Source organism: Parasteatoda tepidariorum, chromosome 10, assembly GCF_043381705.1.
Source record: "Parasteatoda tepidariorum isolate YZ-2023 chromosome 10, CAS_Ptep_4.0, whole genome shotgun sequence".
NCBI classification, from domain to species: Eukaryota; Metazoa; Arthropoda; class Arachnida; order Araneae; family Theridiidae; genus Parasteatoda; species Parasteatoda tepidariorum.
In genome coordinates this window covers 87,252,592-87,272,186 of record NC_092213.1, presented here as the reverse complement: position 1 = coordinate 87,272,186, position 19,595 = coordinate 87,252,592, and the positions used below count along the sequence as shown (strand labels likewise).

General features: G+C 34.5%; 1 protein-coding gene across 1 annotated transcript in view; it reads left to right on the top strand.

Moving 5' to 3' along the window:
* The window catches only part of LOC107448459 (gamma-glutamyl hydrolase), a gene marked incomplete in the record, with an annotated part of 31,264 nt that extends 14,359 nt beyond the window's left edge, over positions 1–16,905 (top strand). Inside the window, 5 exon segments of the mRNA XM_043051586.2 lie at positions 804–942; positions 6,584–6,690; positions 9,261–9,351; positions 13,685–13,831; positions 16,758–16,905. Coding sequence (XP_042907520.1) covers positions 804–942; positions 6,584–6,690; positions 9,261–9,351; positions 13,685–13,831; positions 16,758–16,885 — 612 coding nt within the window.
* Positions 16,906–19,595: the final 2,690 nt, after the last annotated feature.

The window sequence follows — 19,595 nt, the reverse complement described above, 5'->3', positions numbered from 1 at the left end:
ACAATAAAACGTTTTGATATCTTTCAATATCAACAATCATAAGAAACAAAAAAAAAATTGTGAATGTTTAAATTTTATCACAATGTGTGGTGCTAACAATAAAACGTTTTGATATCTTTCAATATCAACAATCATAAGAAACAAAAAAATTAAAAAAAATTGTGGATGTTTATAAATTTCATTACAATCTGTGGTGCTACAATAAAACGTTTTGATATCTTTCAATATCAACAATCATAAGAAACAAAAAAATCAAAAAAAATTGTGGATGTTTATAAATTTTATCACAATGTGTGGTGCTAACAATAAAACGTTTTGATATCTTTCAATATCAACAATCATAAGAAACAAAAAAATTAAAAAAAAATTGTGGATGTTTATAAATTTTATCTCAATGTGCGGTGCTACAATAAAACGTTTTGATGTGTTTCAATATCAACAATCATAAGAAACAAAAAAATCAAAAAAAATTGTGGATGTTTATAAATTTTATTACAATGTGTGGTGCTACAATAAAACGTTTTGATATCTTTCAATATCAACAATCATAAGAAACAAAAAAAAAATTGTGAATGTTTAAATTTTATCACAATGTGTGGTGCTAACAATAAAACGTTTTGATATCTTTCAATATCAACAATCATAAGAAACAAAAAAAAAAAAAATTGTGGATGTTTATAAATTTTATTACAATGTGTGGTGCTAACAATAAAACGTTTTGATATCTTTCAATATCAACAATCATAGGAAACAAAAATAATAAATCACAGTTCAGAATAAATGATAATCATCTTTTTTTTCAGATGAATGATAAGGGTGATTATTTCCCAGTGTGGGGAACATGCCTTGGATTTGAACTCCTGACTTTATTGGTGGCCAAGAAAGATTTAAGGAAAGCTTGCCTCGCTCAAGACCTTCCAACCAATCTCACTTTTACAACAGGTGAGGTTTACAACAATGTCAGTTCATTGAATCACAAATAAAATAAAAAGAGAGTATACTCAAAATTGGGAACGTTAATTTTAAAAAAAACATACAAAAATGTTGTTGTCTTATGCTACTTGTCAATACTGGCAAGTTTATTTTAAGGCAGAAGGGTGCGTTTACTCTTGTTTACCAGAGGCACCACCCATGGCCGAGAATCCAACTTCTGCCACACACATATATCACAGCCCGTTTAACAGGAGAGGCACATTCACACACCATCCATCCATCTGCATTATCGTTATTATAATCGTAATCATTTGTTATTCAATAGATGTCACCACAATATAAAATATTTATATTACAAAATATATATTCTTCTTCTTGGGCACTACTACAGCCCAATTCCATCCGAACAAAGTCTTGCCATCTTGATTTATTCTGTACCATGACCTTCCAGTTAGTTATTCGTATTATCTTTAAGTCCCTCTAAACTGCGTCTACCCACCTAGTCGGTGGACGACCGGCTTTTCTTGTACCTTCTGGTTTAAAAAAAGTTACTTTTCTTTGCGGCGTTATGATCTTCAAATCTATAAAGGTGTCCCAGCCATCGAATGCGATTGGCCTTGATAACATGAAATATGTCTGGTTGCTTACACTTTTTATATAACTCATGATTGTAAAGAGTGCGCCATTTGTTATTCTCATTGACTGCACCAAAAATTCTTCTAAGTATCAATCTCTCAAAAATAAGCAATTTGTTCTCCTCTTTCCTTATTAAGAGTCGCGTAGGGTTCTTCTTAAATTAATAGGAAGAAATGATGGCGAATATAAGAAATTTTTTTTTTATTAAGAATGAAACAATATGTACATTAAAACTAAATCCTCGTAACATAATCAGAGCGTTTAATTATATCTGCTCACCTCCGTATCCCCCATTCATCTGTCTGAGGATCGGAGACAGTGAGCATGCTCGCAGAGGAGGGGGTTGCTATAGTTATCCGACATGTCCAGCAGTCACTATCATATAGGATCACAAGCCGTAGGAGTGTTTTGTATATGTTAATTTTGGTCTTTTGTTTAAGAAATTTACTTTTTAGTTGGCCTTTTTGATATTTTTTCTTTAAATTTTGCTACGTTTGTTATTAAATAGATGTCGACACAATAAAAATATTTATATTACAAAATACAAATTCTTCTTCTTCTTGGGCACTACAGCCTATAACAGGCCAATGGCATCCCAATAAGTTTTTGCCATCTTGATCTCTTCTGTGCCATGGCCTTCCAGTTAGTTATTCCTATTATCGTTAGGTACCTCTCATCTGCGTCCAGCCACCTAGTCGTTAACTCAGCACTTGACTTTTCTGAGTGTTGCCTTTGTCAAGTTAATAAGCTTCAGGGGAATACCAAATTCATCTATTACTTCATACAACTTATTTCTCTTGATACTGTCATACGCTGCCTTAAAGTCAATAAAAAGATGGAAAGTCTCCATATAGCAAAAGATGTACAAAATATAAATAATAAATATTTTTTCTTGATATGGTGCTTCCCTTGTTATTCAATAGATGTCGCCACAATAAAAATTATTAATATTACAAAATATAAATAATAAATACTTTTTCTTGGTATGTTGCTTCCTTTATTTTTCAATAGATGTCGCCACAAAGAAAATATTAATATTACAAACATAAATAATAAATATTTCTTCTTGATATGTTGCGTCCCTTGTTATTCAATAGATGTCGCCACAATGGAAAATATTATTATTACAAACTATAAATATTTTTTCTTGATATTTCACTTCCTTTGTTACTCAACAGATGTCGCCACAATAAAAAATATTAATATTACAAGATATAAAGAATAAATATTTTTTCTTGATATGTTGCGTCCCTTGTTATTCAATAGATGTCGCCACAATAGAAAATATTATTACTACAAACTATAAATAATAAATATTTTTTCTTGATATATCGCTTCCTTTGTTATTCAATAGATGTCGCCACAATAAAAATATTAATATTACAAAATACAAATAAAAAATATTTTTTCTTGATATTTTGCTTCCTTTGTTGTTCAATAGATGTCGCCACAATAAAAAATATTAATATTACAAAATATAAATAATAAATATTTTTTTTATAATTTGCTTCCATATTTATACAATAGATGTCGCCACAATAGAAAATATTAATATTACAAAATATAATAAATAAAAATTATATATATTTTCTTGATATTTTGCTTCATTTGTTATTCAATAGAAATCGCCACAATATAAAATATTTATATTACAAAATATAAATTCTTCTCATTCTTGGGCACTACAGCCTATGACAGGCAAATGCCATCCGAACAAGCTTTTGCCATCTTGATTTATTCTGTGCCATGGCCTTCCAGTTAATTATTCCTATTACCTTTAGGTCCCTCTCATCTGCGACCAACCAGATAGTCGGTGAACGACAGAGCTTTTTATTGTACAATCTGGTTTAAAAAAGTTACTTTTCTTTGCGGCGTTATGGTTTTCAGATCTATAAAGGTGTCCCAGCCATCGAATGCGATTGGCCTTGATAACATGAACTATGTCTGGTTGCTTACACTTTTCATATAACTCATGATTGTAAAGAGTGCGCCATTTGTTATTCTCATTGACTTCACCAAAAACTCTTCTACGTATCCCTCTCTCGAAAATCAGCAATTTGTTCTCCTCTTTTTTATTAAGAGTCCAGCACTCATGACTATACAAGATCACAGGCCGTAGGAGTGTTTTGTATATGTTGTCCCTTGTTTAAGAAACTTACTTTTTAGTTTGCTTTTTAAACCAAAGTAGCACTTGTTCGCCATTGCTAAACGGCTATCGATTTTGGTATTTATGCCACTTTTGCAGGTTACAGTAGTTCTAAAGTATTCATCAACAGCTTCAAATTCATAATCATTCATATGCAAGGGCCTTAGTGAGCCCTCTGTTTATCTCGATATATTTAGTTCTGTCAGCCCGTATGCCATTTCCCCTAATTAATAAATTGAATTGCCTCAACCAGAGGTTATTTTGGAATCCAAGTTTGGTTAATGTTCCAGATTTTAAAAACTTTGCGTTCTTCTTAGTGAAAAATTCTAGATCTAGTAACCTGGACAAGGTGTCAAATGTACGTAGCTTGATAGCGGATGATATAATTTGCACAGCGGAAGTCATCAGGGGGTTGCCCCTGATGGTGCAAACTGAAAGTGGAGGATGTTAAAAATAGGACAGGGATATTAGAGGGTTGTGCTAATGCCTCTTGCTAATGCCAAGGTCGTTGGCAGAATAATATTAAAGAATGTGCAACCATCTAACAAACTACCCTCCCCAAAATTAAAATATTCTGGTATTACATTTTGCTTTGCTGTTACATATATTTACATCTGTTAATTTTTTTCAAGATACATTTCTTCATTGTTAACAAGATATTTAAAAAAAAAATACAAATTTCTTGTAATTGCCAATTTTGCCACGAAGAAACTGTATTGATGGCATAGCTACTGACTTTGAAACACAAACAACTACAAACAGTAGTTTCGTATACTAACGTGTTTGTGCACGCTTAACATTGGTACTTACTGTGTTGATGAAGTTCTACAGTTGTGAGAAGTCAGTTTGTGTTATACACCTTTGTTAAACTAAATAACTAATAGAAAATATAATATTTGTATTTTATTAAATGAAATTTAAAAATATAGCTTAGATATCTGCCCAAGAGAAAAATCTCTTTTTGACTGTTTAGATAAAAAATTACTTTCGACTTATGAGCAGATTATACAAATTGACTGCATTTTGATATATTTTGTAGAAAAAAGTAACTTTCGTAGAAAAAAGTTTTTTTCTTGTAGAAAAAGGTTTTAAACAGATTTGGACAGCAAACAAGACGATTACAATTCTTGTTTGATTAAACAATTTTTTAATTGTTATGCATCAATAATTACTTAATTATTTGTTTTTCCATAAAAATATGTTTAATAAAAAAATTTTATAACAAAATTTTTCTGTATCTCTTTAATTGTTTAAAAAAAACNAGAAAATCCAGAGTATTTGACAAATAAAAAAAAAGAAATTAAAATCATTATGTTATTGCTATACATTTTAAAAGGAATCATAAGTAACAGGGTGCGTATCCAAATTACTCAACAAAAAATAAGCACCTTTTAAGCACTTTTCAAGCATTCAAAAATATTTTCAAGCACATTGAAAAAAATATCACTATTAGGCAGGGTTAAGAAAGTGTTTGACAATTGACTGTTTTATATCTTATTTTAACCGACATGTCAAAAAAAAAAAACTTTTGGCATTGTTTTTGACAATTGTCAAAAATCATGAAATTTTGAGTCACGTAAAACGAATGGCGTTTTCATACGCTACGGACTGACAATACGTCGAAATAGATTGGGATTTGAATTAATTGTGAAGACATTGAATAGAACAATGTGAACTGTACCTTTTTACATAATTCGTAGCGAAAATCAGCATGGTAAAGGAAAAATCTCATTTTGAAAAAGGGAGAATGAAGCACTTTTTAAAAACACCCAATGAAAAAAGCACCTTTAAGGGCTTTTAAAAAACGAAAATAAGCACCTTTAAGCACTTTTTTTAAAAACGCTAAGCACCCTGTACTTATGTACTCCAATAAAATTAAGTCTATAGTACTAATAGTTTAGAAGTAAAGAGGAATGAAATAATAGAGGAGAATAACTCTCACCACTTCAAAATGATTTGTTTTCACGGTATATAAATTTTGATAAACCGAGGCTAAACTTGTCTAAACAATTTAATAGATAGAAGTGTACTTTTTATAAATACCGTCGGACTTCTATGTAACAAACTTCCATTTTGAGAATTTTTTTAGAGGAACCGAGAACATTTTGGAAATTTCCTTGCAAGATAACTTCCAAATAGCGCAGTGAATTTTCTATTGAACGAACTTTTCTTTGAGATCCACTTTCCCTATTTCCCAACATATTTCAGAACATTTCAAACTTGTTAACGCATTTTATGGGGGAAATGACCTTGAATTGATTTTCGAAGCCTCTGTTTTATGTAATGCTTTCCTGCTTTCTCTAAAAATTATTTGAGAGAAAGTGGTAAAATCCCTTTTTGTTTGCATTTCAAATGAAAAACTCAGTCCAAATTTAACGGATTTTATCTGTAGCAATTAAACTTCAGAACGCATGTTTAAAATTACTTTTATAATAAGTGCAGTTATAATTTTTCTTAGTTGAAAATGTATGTAGCATGTACTGGATAATGTTTTGCTCTATTCTTGCTTTCCATGCAGATTTCTTTTATGGTTAAGATTTATAAAATAAATAGTAGATACTAGTTTACAAGGTGCATCCATTGCTTTTTCAGTTATGTCTAGTGTTTATGAATTTAAAACCTGTTTTCTGTTGTTTAAGCATTTCAAAAGGCGATTTTTCTATTTAACGAATTTTCCATGTAACGAACTTATTATCGGGATTTAGCGACTTGGTTAAATAGAGGTCCAACTGTACATTGGTTTCATTCAATTCTGTGAAAACAAATAACTATACTGACTCGCACTATTTAAATATTCGGAACATAAAATACTCCGAGGAACAGGTAAACATGAAAATGTACCATTAAAAGAGTTGATTGTTGTTGCAGGATTTAAGGAAAGTCGAATGTTTAGAGAACTCGACAGAAAATTAGAAAATTCAATGAAGAATCGAGACGTCGTCATTCATTACCATCAATGGTGCTTCACCACTCAGGTATGAACCCTCATCCATTCTTTGTTGCTGTTGTTTCTAATGCCACTTGCCACACGAGCAAGCCTGCTTGCTGAAACCGAGCAAATTTATGGCAGAATGTGCGTTTATTGTTTTCCAGTGGCGCCATCTATGGCCAAGAATTCGACTACTGCCACACCATACGCCACACCCGTTTATAGGGCGGACTCATTCATTCAAACATCCACAGATCGTCATTTTGCCCTGAATCAGAGAACGATTCATCTCCTATCCAGTACCCCCAGAGGTATTGATTTGTTATGGGAACATGGAAGACTTTTGCGACTCGAAAGATTTAACGTGCATCAGTCACTCTACTACACGGGGAGTCTTCGGCCGGCGGGGTTCGAACCCGTGTACTCTCGGACATGGGCCTAGCGCCCTACCGACCAGGCTATCCCGGTCTCATCGATTCTTTTTAGTGTAATCAAGCACACCATTCATTGCTAAGCATTTTATTTTCATGCAAAGAGAAATTCGCTTTAGTAAAGAAAGACTCTTTCTTAAAGAAAGAAGTAGACTCTTTCTTAAAGAAAGAAGTAGACTCTTTCTTAAAGAAAGAAAGAAAAAATGCAGCTAATAATTCGATACCAGCAAGTTATTAGCGCAAGTACTATTTTTGGACAGTTTTAAACTGTTGTCTAACTCTCAAATTTAAGCGAAATATGGGGACTATATTTCGAGTTATTATATACTAATCGGGTTTTTTTTTTAACTAGATTTACCTAATTGCATCACAAACCCTAATTGCATCACCTACAGCAGGGATGGGAAAACTTTTTAGGTCGAGGGCCAAAAATCGAAAAAGGAAAGTTTGGTGGGCAATGTAAAAATTTCTAAAATAAAGAAACAATATACAAGTTTTAATTTAAATGTTTAATGAAATTAATAAAATTGAGATTTCATTTGTAAGAGTTCCTTAGATTGAGGTTCATCTTATATATTCACATATATACTAAGATAGATGAAACATAGCAGTGAGTTTCTGGCATGAGTTATTTAATTTGGAAAACTAGCTTTTGGTAATGATTTGTAAAACTCAAATTTTGCCACATTTAAAAACAACTGCTTCAGATGATTGTTAGATTGCAACTCAATTAATTTAAGCTACAAATCCGCCCTCACTGTTTCACAATTTACGTTGAAAGGCATGGTAAATATATCTAACTCTGTTTGAATGGCACTAAAATATTGATACCTGAAACTAAAAATAGTTTTTTCAAGCCATCCTCATAATTCTTAAGCTTTTCTTTATTTACTGGGGGTATTGAATTTAACTTCAAGGAAGGAGACAAGTCGTTCTTAGCTAGCTGCCCAGTAAACAAATTAAGCTTCAGTTTAAAAGCTTTGAGTTGGGCCCAGATATCATCAATGAATTTATTTTCCTTGCATCTAAACATTCAAGTTGTTTATATGACAAAGAAGATCTGTGACAAATGTCATTTTGTATCTTCGAATATAAAATGGATGTATAATGTATATTATTTATATTCGCAACGCATCGACAAGTTAAAATTCTTTCCGCGGGCCGAATAAAATCCTCCGGCGGGCCACAGTTGGCCCGCGGGCCCGTAGTTTGCCCATCCCTGACCTACAGGTCAATAGTGGCATGGGTCGATTCCGAAGCCAATCAGGTTCGATACACATGTTTGACGTAGCTTAAAGGTATCCAATGGGATTCCTTCAAGTGAGGTAGTGTGTGTATCTCGGGCTGTTGAAAAGTGCCATTTGTTTATGCTAGCAACCGTTCTTTCCTTTCAATTTCGAATAAGCCAAGTCTCAAGTTCTTTTACGGTATATTTACACAGAGACAGGCACGAAGTCCTGTTTAAAATAGATAAACTAATTACGCAATGAAGCCGCCAGGTATACGAAACAAAAATATATCACGTTGACAATTTATTGTTGCTCATTCACGTCGCACTAGAGTTGCACAATGGGCTATTGGCGACGGTCTGGGAAACATCCCGGAGGATGATCCGAAGACATGCCATCGCAATTTCGATCCTCTGCGGAGGGGATGGCACCCCACCCCCTTCGGTAGCCCGACAACCTGCGCGCGAAGTCGAGCACTTTACGGTTTAACGAGGACCCATACCGCACACCCTCGGTCCCTACGCAGACTGACTGCTGGGAACGGTGACAACTCAATCGATGTGCTATACGGATCTGTATTTAATTAACATTCTACAGGGTGCGTAGCCAAATTATTAAACGAAAAATAAGCACTTTTCAAGCACTCAAAAGATATTTATAAATATCATAATTGGTTCGAAAGTTTTTGACGGTTTTATCTTGTTTTAACCGTCATGCCAAAAAAAAAGAAGGTCTTCTTCTTGAAGTACCCAATGATGGATTGCGCTTTTAGATTTCCTGTAATTGAAATTTTATTATTATTTACACTGACGTTAACTGACTTGAATGATGCACACTTTTTTTCCCCAATCAAAAATCAAGCATCCTCTACTCTAAAAATGAATACCGTTCTATCAACAAATGCTTTATAAGCAGGAATACATTTGAAATGAATGACTATTAAAATATAATTTCAGAATTTTTCAACGTCTGGACTGGACAAGTATTTCAAAATCCTTGCACTGAATCAAGATTCCAAAAATATGACCTTCGTATCCATTATAGAAGGTATGTATTCTAATAGAAGAAATTAAATACATACCATAAAAAAATGATTGGGAATTTTTACATTATCTAAGCCATGTTATAACAAATAATATTTGAAGTCATACAACATTACTAATGTTTGTGTAAATTCATTCAATTTAAAACTAACAGAAATACTATAACCCTTTCATTCAAACCACTTTCGTTTGCATGCATGCAACGCAACGAAATAAAGTCAGCAAATTAACCCCTTAACGATCGGTTAATTTTCAAGAAAACGGTCATAAAAATGCCTATTTTGCCAAATACACGTATTTGATTAGTGCTGTCATCTAGTTTAAAATTAACTGTCTACAATTACCTTAAAAAATATACTGCCTGGTACTGCCATCTGGTGTGTAAAATGAGAAATAAAATGTTTCCCGGACAAAAGAAATGAATTAGTTTTATTCTTATTGGCACGTTAGTACTGAGCACTCCAGCCTGGATATTTCACGGGAGCGAGAAATAGAGGGCGAAACCTCACCCAGTTATTTTCACGGGAGCGAGAAGAAAGGGATTAAAGGAATAAAAAAATGAATATTTTGATAACGCAGATGATTTTTTTTGATGCATTTGTAGATCTTGCCTCATTCGGGAGTGCGGATTTCAGATTTGAAATTAGCTTTGCTCCTAAAGCTACAGATATTTTTTAAATGAAATTTTCAGTTTATTTTAAATCGAAATGTACAAGTTTAAAAACGTTATCTATAAAAGGCATTCATCTTCCGAAACCATTCGCTAGGACCTCCCAAATGCGTCCCTTTCTTCCGAGGGAAGACGCGGATAAATTGGGGAACGCCGAGGCAAATTCCATTCTAACATTCCTACGGATAACGATACGTAGGAAGTCCTTCGGAAACATCGCCTACGGATATTCCTCCACCGGTCATCCGTTAGAAATCTATCCAATGGATTTTCCTCCCTGGTTATTCCATAATTCGTCTCATTTTTGCGCATGCGCTCTCGTCATGGGTGCAAGTTGGAAAAAAGGCCAAGACTGAAAATTTTTTTGACTGAAATACCTAACATACGCAATACCCCCTCGACATATGCAACTGTCTAAGAAAGCTTTACCATAATACATCAAGTTTAAATACTGTACAAAAAATATTTATTCATCTGTCTTTTGATAAAATAACAACAGGACATAAGAAAGTAGACCAATAACGTAGACCTAAAAAATATTTTTAAGGACAGGGGAAAAAAAATTCCGATTTCCGTCTTCAAGTCTGTCTTGTTTCCGTCTTACTTCCGTCCGCGGACACTTTCGAAAGACGGAAATCCGTCCTGGGGACGGAACACTTGCACCCATGGCTCTCGTACACTCACTCCCGCACTTACGATTACTGGATGCTACGCTACGTATTTGAAGTGAGTTTAAGTTTCACCGTTCAATATTGCTGGATTTTCATTAGCAAGTAAGTAAATATTAATTCTTACATTTTTAATATGATGAGATAAATCTTTAAATTCTTTGTAAAAACAGCAACAACGTCATTTAATTAAAAATATTGAAAAATTGCTGTTTATACACGTTACTGAAAACACACGAATACGTTTCATTGCTCACTCACTAAGCCTACTAACTGTGATTCTGAATTTTTCCTCGGCTCATCCTATAGAGTGACTTTCGGGAAGCCCGCCGCAGGGACTGAGGAATTGAAAGGTGCGAACATTTTGCATTACTGAGGAGCTCCGCGGGAGCAATTCGGGAAAAGTCGGGAGCTCCGAGGGAGGTTGAGCGATTCCTCCGTGGGAGCTACTACGGAAGAAATTTTGCTATATGGGAGGGGGGGGGGCAAAATGTTGTGATAAGCTTCTAGTGGAGTTAGGGCACATTATCAGGATTACAATGAGTCGCATAAGGACCCATGCCAGGTACTCTGCAAAAAATACGTAATCGTAAATTTTCATGGTTAGCTTTGTTTTTAAATAAAATTTTTTGAAATTTTCGCTTGTTGCAAGATATTTCGACAAGAACGCGTACCCGTTGGGGTACGCGTACCGCACTGTGGGAAACACTGCATTACAATACTCTGACGAAACTACAAGGCTTTTTCACATAACGAGTGATACTTCTCCGTGACACTGCCCGTCTCTCGGGAAACCCAGACAAAATTTCCTCTGGGAAGTATGGGAACATCCGCCGTACGGTTCAGATTTGTGACCCTGCGACTTTCACATCATTTAAGAGCAGGGCTAAAGAGAATAGAAGGGCTGGTTCACTCCTTTGAAGTATCTCTCGCCGCGCCGATCCTCCGACGTCACTTTGGCGCAAAGCTCGCACTTTTACTTCAAGAACGGAGCGTTTGGCCTTACTAGCTCTAACTAATATTGGATCATTTCTTTTTGCGAGATATTCTAAGACATTTGTTATTTTCTATAATGACTTTCCTCAGTTTTTGCAGTGAATTTACAAGAATTTAAAACTATTATCGAAATGCCAGTTTGCGCGATTGCAACTTGCAAAAATTCTGATATAAAAACAAAAGGAAAAAGTATAATTTTTCGCGTGTTCCCTAAAGTAAATGAACAACTATGTAAAGAATGGATTCCGAAATGACACAGTTAATATAAAACAGCAATACGTTTATTCTGTCGTAAAGAACTTTTATAAAAATTCATTATCTAAATAGAAACCGCCTCGTTACTTCATAAAGAAAGGCAGGTGAAAAGAATTAAAAAATAGATAAAGTCAAAGAAAATTAAAATGTAAGTAAAAAGTATAAATAAAATATATAGTATATAGTTGAAATTCTCCTAATTTCATAACATATTTTTTAATGTAGTTATTCTAAATATTTATGATTTTTTTTAAAAATTATATTCTCTTCAATTTAAATATCTATAAATTATATCATCGTAAATTTAAATGTCTATAAACAATTGTAAAATTTCTAATGTCATTATGAACCTAAATTATTATTTTGTTTCAGTAATTAGCGTTTAAGGTTGATGTTTCCTAATGATTAAGTATGAACAAATTGCTATTAACGACATATTTTAAAATCAGGGATTCTAAATTTAACTTAACTTATCGTTATAAAAGAATATGTAGATAAAAAAAGTGTCGATATATGCCTTCATTTTTCTTAATAGTTAAAGTTAAAACTGAACTTTTTAAAATAAAGTATTTATCGTGTCATTTTCACCAACTAGCAAAACATTTTTATAAGTTTAAAATGGTATTTTTTTAATATAATAACCAAGAAAGTTTTTTTTGAACTATGTTTATGAACGGAAATAATGTGTTAATTACGTAAAGTTTGAAGGCTAATAACCAGAAAAAGTCTAACTTATTTTTACAAGAGAAAGATGCAAAGTTATCATATCTTTGCTTGCGATCTCCGAGATCTGTGGACACAGTGACGTCATGAGGAGGGAAATCGTAGCTTCAGCTCTAAGAGCGGAGTGAACTAGCCCTTCTATTCTCTTTAGCCCTGATTTAAGAGAGCATTACAGGGTTTCCATTCAGACGACGAACACAGGACTTCCTCCAGAATTAATCACAATCTTACTACGACAAAGATATAGACCAGCTACCAAGGCGATGTTACAACGTCCACAGCGATTTCTCTTAATTATCGACTATGTCAACCTTCGTCTATCAAAAGGTGCCTTTGTTCTTGTTTTCCAGCGGCGCCATCTATGGCCAAGAATTCGACTTCCGCCACACCATACGTCACACCCGTTTATAGGGCGGACCCATTCATTCATCCACAGATCGTCATTTTAACCTGAATCAGACAACGATTCATCTCCTATCCAGTAACCCCAGAGGTATTGATTTGTTATGGGAGCATGGAGGACTTTTGCGACTCGACAGATTTAACGTGCATCAGTCACCTTACGACACGGCCGTCTTCGGCCGGCGGGGTTCGAACCCACGAATTCTCGGACATGGGCCCAGTGCCCTACCGACCAGTCTATCCCGACCTACCTCTTGATAGAATCAAGTTAACAATGTCTTATATACTAGTGAATTGGTATTTAATATTTATAGTGAGGTAGTTACGCCACATTACTCCCCTTCCAGTACTTTATCTCTGTTAGAATTCGATGAACGGATACCACTAGTTGTTTTCATGTTTTTTTACTTATATCATTTTCGCTCATTATATTTCTTTGAGGGGATTAATTATCTATATCACTATATTTGAGGGGATTAATTATCGACGATGTCAACCTTCATCTGTGAAAAGGTACCTCAAGTTAGAATCAAGTCAACGTGTCTTATAATACTAGTATTTAATATTTGTAGTGGGGTAGTTACGCCACTTTTCATATTCATATAAAAGTATTCTTCAAACAGCCCTCCACTACCCTTACTTCGGTGTGTCCTTCCACCCAGAGAAAGTTGTGTTCGAGTGGCCAATGACCAAGACCCACAAAAGGATTCCTCACTCCCCGGAGGCCATACAAGTTTCACAATATTTTGGAAACTTCTTCGTCAATGAAGGTAATTCTTCTTTTTCTTTTAAATTTGACAAAAATTCAAAAAGAAGGCTTTAATTAATAGATCGATCGGTTGTTTCAATGCACGCATTTTCAGGGCCTGGTTATCGCCTAGGCCCCACAATTTCTGAAGGGCCTCAAAAATTAGTAAAGGTCGGCTAGCTTTGTGTTGGTTCAAGTACTAAATAAAAAATAATTACAGGTAACAATAAAAAATAATTCAGCTAATCAGTGACTTTTAGCAAAAATCGCCGATTTCAATTATTTGTGGTCACCTAACTATTTTTTATTTCGACACAACATTGTTTTGTTGTTTTATATTTTGCTTTAATTTATAGATGCGTTAACTTTATCTCAGAAAAAATAATCTTCAATTGTCTGCTTTCAAAATTTCTTAGAATCTTGAAAAATGCAGTTCAATAGATTCTTTTTCATTGTTAGGACTACTCTTCAGTAATTTAATTTCAAAATATTTTGTAAGAGGCCCAGAAAATGTGGTGGGCCTGAATTGTTCTTGATCTGTCCCTGCGTACTTTAGCAACAGTCAATTGACATTTAAGCTTGGAAATTTAATATAATTTAAAAATATATATATATATTTCTGAGGGTATTTATGTGTTCCATAGTTCATTGAACTCTCCCTTATTCTGGAAGAGAGTCCAGGAAAGGGCACCTGTTTTTTCTCTTACCACATATTTCGATTTCCCCCCTCCCCTTTTGTTTCTCGAGCTTGTTGTTGCTGTTGTAGCTCATTCACGTCGCACTAGAGCTGCACAATGGGGCTATTGGCGACGGTCTGGGAAACATCCCTGAGGATGATCCGAAGACATGCCATCACCATTTTGATTCTCTGCAGAGGGGGTGGTAGCCCGACGACCTGCACGCGAAGTCGAGCACTTTACGGTAGAACAGTTTAAAGAGGATCCATACCGCACACCCTCGGTCCCTACGCAGACTGATCCAAGTGGTCACCCACCCGCACACTGATGCTTGACTTCGGTGATCTGCTGGGAACCGTGTCTTAACGATCAGTCTTCTGTGGGACTTGTTTTTCGAGCAAAGTTGTAAGAGAAAAATAAAGGCTGTAACGTAAGTATGTTTTAGCCACGGTATCTGCTGCATTTCTCTCAAATCCATGACTTTTCACAACTCATTTAATGACTTACCGAAGTTACTATTTTCTCCGACAAAAACACAACAATAAATTTAATAACTCTCCTTTATCTGCTCGCCGCATCAGCATTCAACCACTGGCGATACTCTCAAAGCCCTGCCTCACAAAACGCAATTGAGTTGTGTGCTGAAATGATTTGTCTTTTGGGAAGAATTTTTTTTCTTCTGCAGAATTATACTCTAAAGATACTTTCTTTGCTCATCGGTATAGAAAGTAATGCTCCTTCCAGATTTTTCCGTTCTCATTTGGGAATAAAAAAAAATTGCTTTTCAGCTAGAATTTTAAATTGATAAAAATAAAAAAAAAATTCTGAAATCCCTCAAGAAATTATCTTCTTTTTCTCAAAGAACACCCTAATTTATGAAGAACATTTCATATTTTAATAAAAATGTGAATAGGTAATTTTGTCAGATATTTTGTACACTGTGAAAGTGGAGAGATCAATAGTTCCACTTTAAAAATGAGTTTTTTCGGCGACTCAAATCCATGACTTTTTTAATAAAAAAAAAGAAAAGAACATTCATGACACATTTTGCTCCATACCGAAATCCATGACTTTCCAAGTGCGCGGATACCCTAGTTAGCGCTTATTAAGGTAAATAGTATATCTCTTCGGCGCTTTTTTGAGCCTCCCCACCACTCTCCTGGTGTGGGGGCTCGGAAGACAAAGCGATATTTTGAACATAAGAAACGAGTTTAACCCTTTGACTACGAATTTTAAAAAATGATTTTTTTTTGTACCGCTTATAATTCAAAAGGTCAACAGAGGTCACAAATAAGGCAAATTTAGCATTTGGGATTTTTTTGACAAGCGGTTATCAATTTAGAGGCTGGGACACATATGTCCCGGCCGTACTTAATGGTGGGATACATATGCCCCACCTGTAGTGATCGACTTACTACAAGCACATCTATCATTCCTCAAAAATTTATTATATGGACTTTTTTTTAACACGGTATGATACAGGGTGAAGGAATCTTTGCTTAACCCGACATTACACATTGGATAACTCATATTTGTTCTTTTTTCTATGTTCATTTGAGAAAATATGAATGGACATAACAATCCCAATGAAGAATATTAGTGGGATATATATGTCCCAATGAAGAATACGAATGGGATATATCAGTCCCAATGAAGAATACTAGTGGGATATATCTGTCCCAGCGCAAAATCACATTGCTATTTCATGCAAGAAACTCTTTAGCGCCATCTAGGGGATATTTGACACATGAAACACGTTTACTTGGTTCGACTCTACGACTGGGATATATTACAATGAGTTTCAAAGTGCTTTTCACCTCAATATACATATTATAACCGTCGTTGAACAGCCGACCCAATTTTTTCGGTTTACGACTACTAATGTTCAACTCCGTAGCCTTGTCATTTTGTATCCAATCCAGAAGACGAGGGAACTCCTGGATCAAGTATTGGGAGAAATTTGCCTTCGTGGAGGAACTTTTGATGGAACTAACCCGCATTTGCGTTACATGGAGAGGAAGACCACGAGAACCTTCCACGGTTAGTCTGACGGCAAGGGGACTCTAACCCGTCTACCGCTGAGGATATTTCACGTCAGCACTGTGGTCGGTGCGAGCCGGGTGCGGAATTTTCACCCCATTAGTAATTTTTAAACATTTGTGGGGACAAATGAGTCCCGTTAGTAGCCAAAGGGTTAAAACACCTATAAACCACGATTCTCCGTCCTGCAAATGAAATGACTTAAAGTATTTTTTTTCTTTCTATTTTCAGCTCGAAGAAGTAATCACAGTTTCCCCAGCAAAGAGATGGAAGATTCTGTCCTCATTTACAACTACAACCCCGTCTTCACAGGAAAGAGTCGCAATAATCCGACTGTACAAAAATACTTCTTTCAGTAAATAAATATTTCTCAGACTGATGTGTACACTCCCTCGCCAAATAATTTAGACGCACTATCAAGATTTTATGTAAAATCTTAATGATCAGGAGCTTTATGTTTTTACGAGACTGAAACCGGTTTGCACTTGCTTACGTTCGTATATTAATTGGTGAAATGAAACAGGGTAATTCCCTCCGCCTGTAAACGCCATTTTTCTTTACTACAACTGGCTTCAGTGGTACTGCCATCTACCGGCAACTGCTTAAATTAAAACTTTCATATGTTCTTTTTTTACTATAACGCTTCGAAATCCCGGAGAGAATAACCCTGTATAATATAAATTCGACGATATATTATATGAATATTTATTATATCAGGTATTATATTAGTATAATAATGAGACCAAATTATTAGACACACTGTAATTTTTCTGACATGATTTGGACGAGGCAATACTTTTATAATACCATTTTGTGCCTGAGTAAAAGCAATGAAGTGAATACAGCCTTTGAGAGGCCTAGCGAATTGGTGTTTAATATTCGTAGTGGTAGTTACGCCACTGTTGTTTCTTAACATGCCAAAGTTTGAGTTTTGCAAATCATTACCATGCCCAGAAAATCGGTGATATGTTTGCTTCATCTTATAAGTGTTTTCAAGTATGAACCTTTGAAAAAAATCATTTCAGAACTGGACTAACAGACAAGCATTTAGCCTCGTTCCTTAAAATAAGCGCATCTCACTTCGAACCTCAATATAAAGAACTTTTAAAAATGAAATCGCAATTTCATTCATCTCATTAAATATTTCAATTAAAACTTGTATATCGTTTTTTTTTTATTATTTTTATTTAAGCAGTTTTTACTCGGCCCACCCAATTTTTTTTGCCCTCGATCTCTGTTATCAGCTGAAAGTTTGCCCATCCATGGTTTAGTATAACTGAAATATCACGGTTAAATATCCCATAGATTACGCTTTGAGTGGTCACCATTTTTAAAAAGACAAAAAATAAGAAACAAAATTCCCTGTATATTTTAGGTCAGGGGTTTTCAAGCTACATGAGGCCGGGGGCCGCAATTAAAAACACCAGTCAAATGGCGGGCCGCAACTTTATAAAAATTTTATGTAGGACTCTTTTTAATGTTTGAAGGAACATTAAATATTGCTTACAGATTTCTACCAAGTTGTACAAAACAAAAGTATTGAATTACAAATTAAAATAAGAAGTAGATTTTTATCTGAGAATTTTTTTTTCTGTATCGTTAGTATGTAAAATTTCAAAGAAACGAAGAAATTATGTTTTTTTTTAAACGAAAGAAAAGTATTTTAAATCCAAATAGATTTTTTACGAAAATTGTCAGCAAAAAAATGACAACTAATATATTTTAGATCGTGGGCTGGTTGTGGCCCGCGAGTTGGTAACCACTGTTCTAGGTTTTCCCTGTTCACAATGTGGAGTGACAACCCTTAGGTATTTTTAAATTCTTTATAGATTGCAATACATTAAGTAAATTTGAGTTTATATTCATTTTAATCTTTGTTAGCTCATAATTCTTAAAAACACAAAAAGAAATTATTTATAACATTTAGGAGGCCTCTCAAGTCTAATGATAAATCAGCCTCTGTCAATAATTTGCTCGGTACCCAGCAGAGGGTAGAAGTGGGAAGTAAAATCAGCTGTGAAGACTCCACAAAAGTGAACTATTGCTTTACTTTTAATGTAATGAGTTGAAACCTTTCTTTAATATTATATGTTGTTTCTAATGCCGCTTGCCGAAACCGAGTAAATTTAAGGCAGAGGGTTAGTTTCTTGTTTTTCAGCGGCGCCAATCTATGGACAAGAATTCCACTTCTGCCACACCATACGTCGAACCTGTTTATAAGGCGGACCCATTCATTCATCCACAGATCGTAATTTTGACCTGAATTAGAGAACGATCGATCTCCAATCCAGTACCCCCAGAGGTACTGACTTGTTATGGGAACATGGAGGACTTTTGTGACTCTACAGATTTAACGTGCTATCAGTCACCATTTACTACAGCTGGGTTCGAACCCACGGACATGGGCCCAGCGCCCTACCGACCAGACTATCCCAGCCTTATATTACATAGACAGACTGAGAGTTCAGATTGACACTTGAATGAGTTAAAAGAATGAAATGTCCTCAATTTTTAATCAAGTGTAATTTATTTCAATCCATAACTCTTACATAATTTATATGAAATTTTAAATATTTTTTTTAATAAACTAAATATTTTATATTAAATTTTAAAACACTTACTTTATTTCAGAATTTATTGCAAAAAAAAAAATAGGGCCGGGATAGCCTGGTTGATACATCCTAAAAATATTACTATTATTATGGTTGAATGAATTGTGAAAACTTTTGATTAGGATAGTGTGAAAACAATTTTTGCTTAGTTTGTGGCAAAAACCGCCATGATAAAAAAAATATTTCCAGGGTGCGTAGCCAAATTATTCAACAAAAAATAAGCACCTTTTAAGTACTTTTCAAGCACTCCAAAAAATTTTTAAGCACTTTAAAAAAACATGTTAATTAGGCAGAGTTGTAAAGTTTTTGACAATCGACGGTTTTATCTTGTTTTAACCATCATGTCAAAAAAAAACCTTTGGCATTGTGTTTGACAATTGTCAAAAATCATGAAATTTTGACTCATGTAAAACGAATGGCGTTTTCATACGCTACGGCAGAGGTCGCCAAAGTGGTC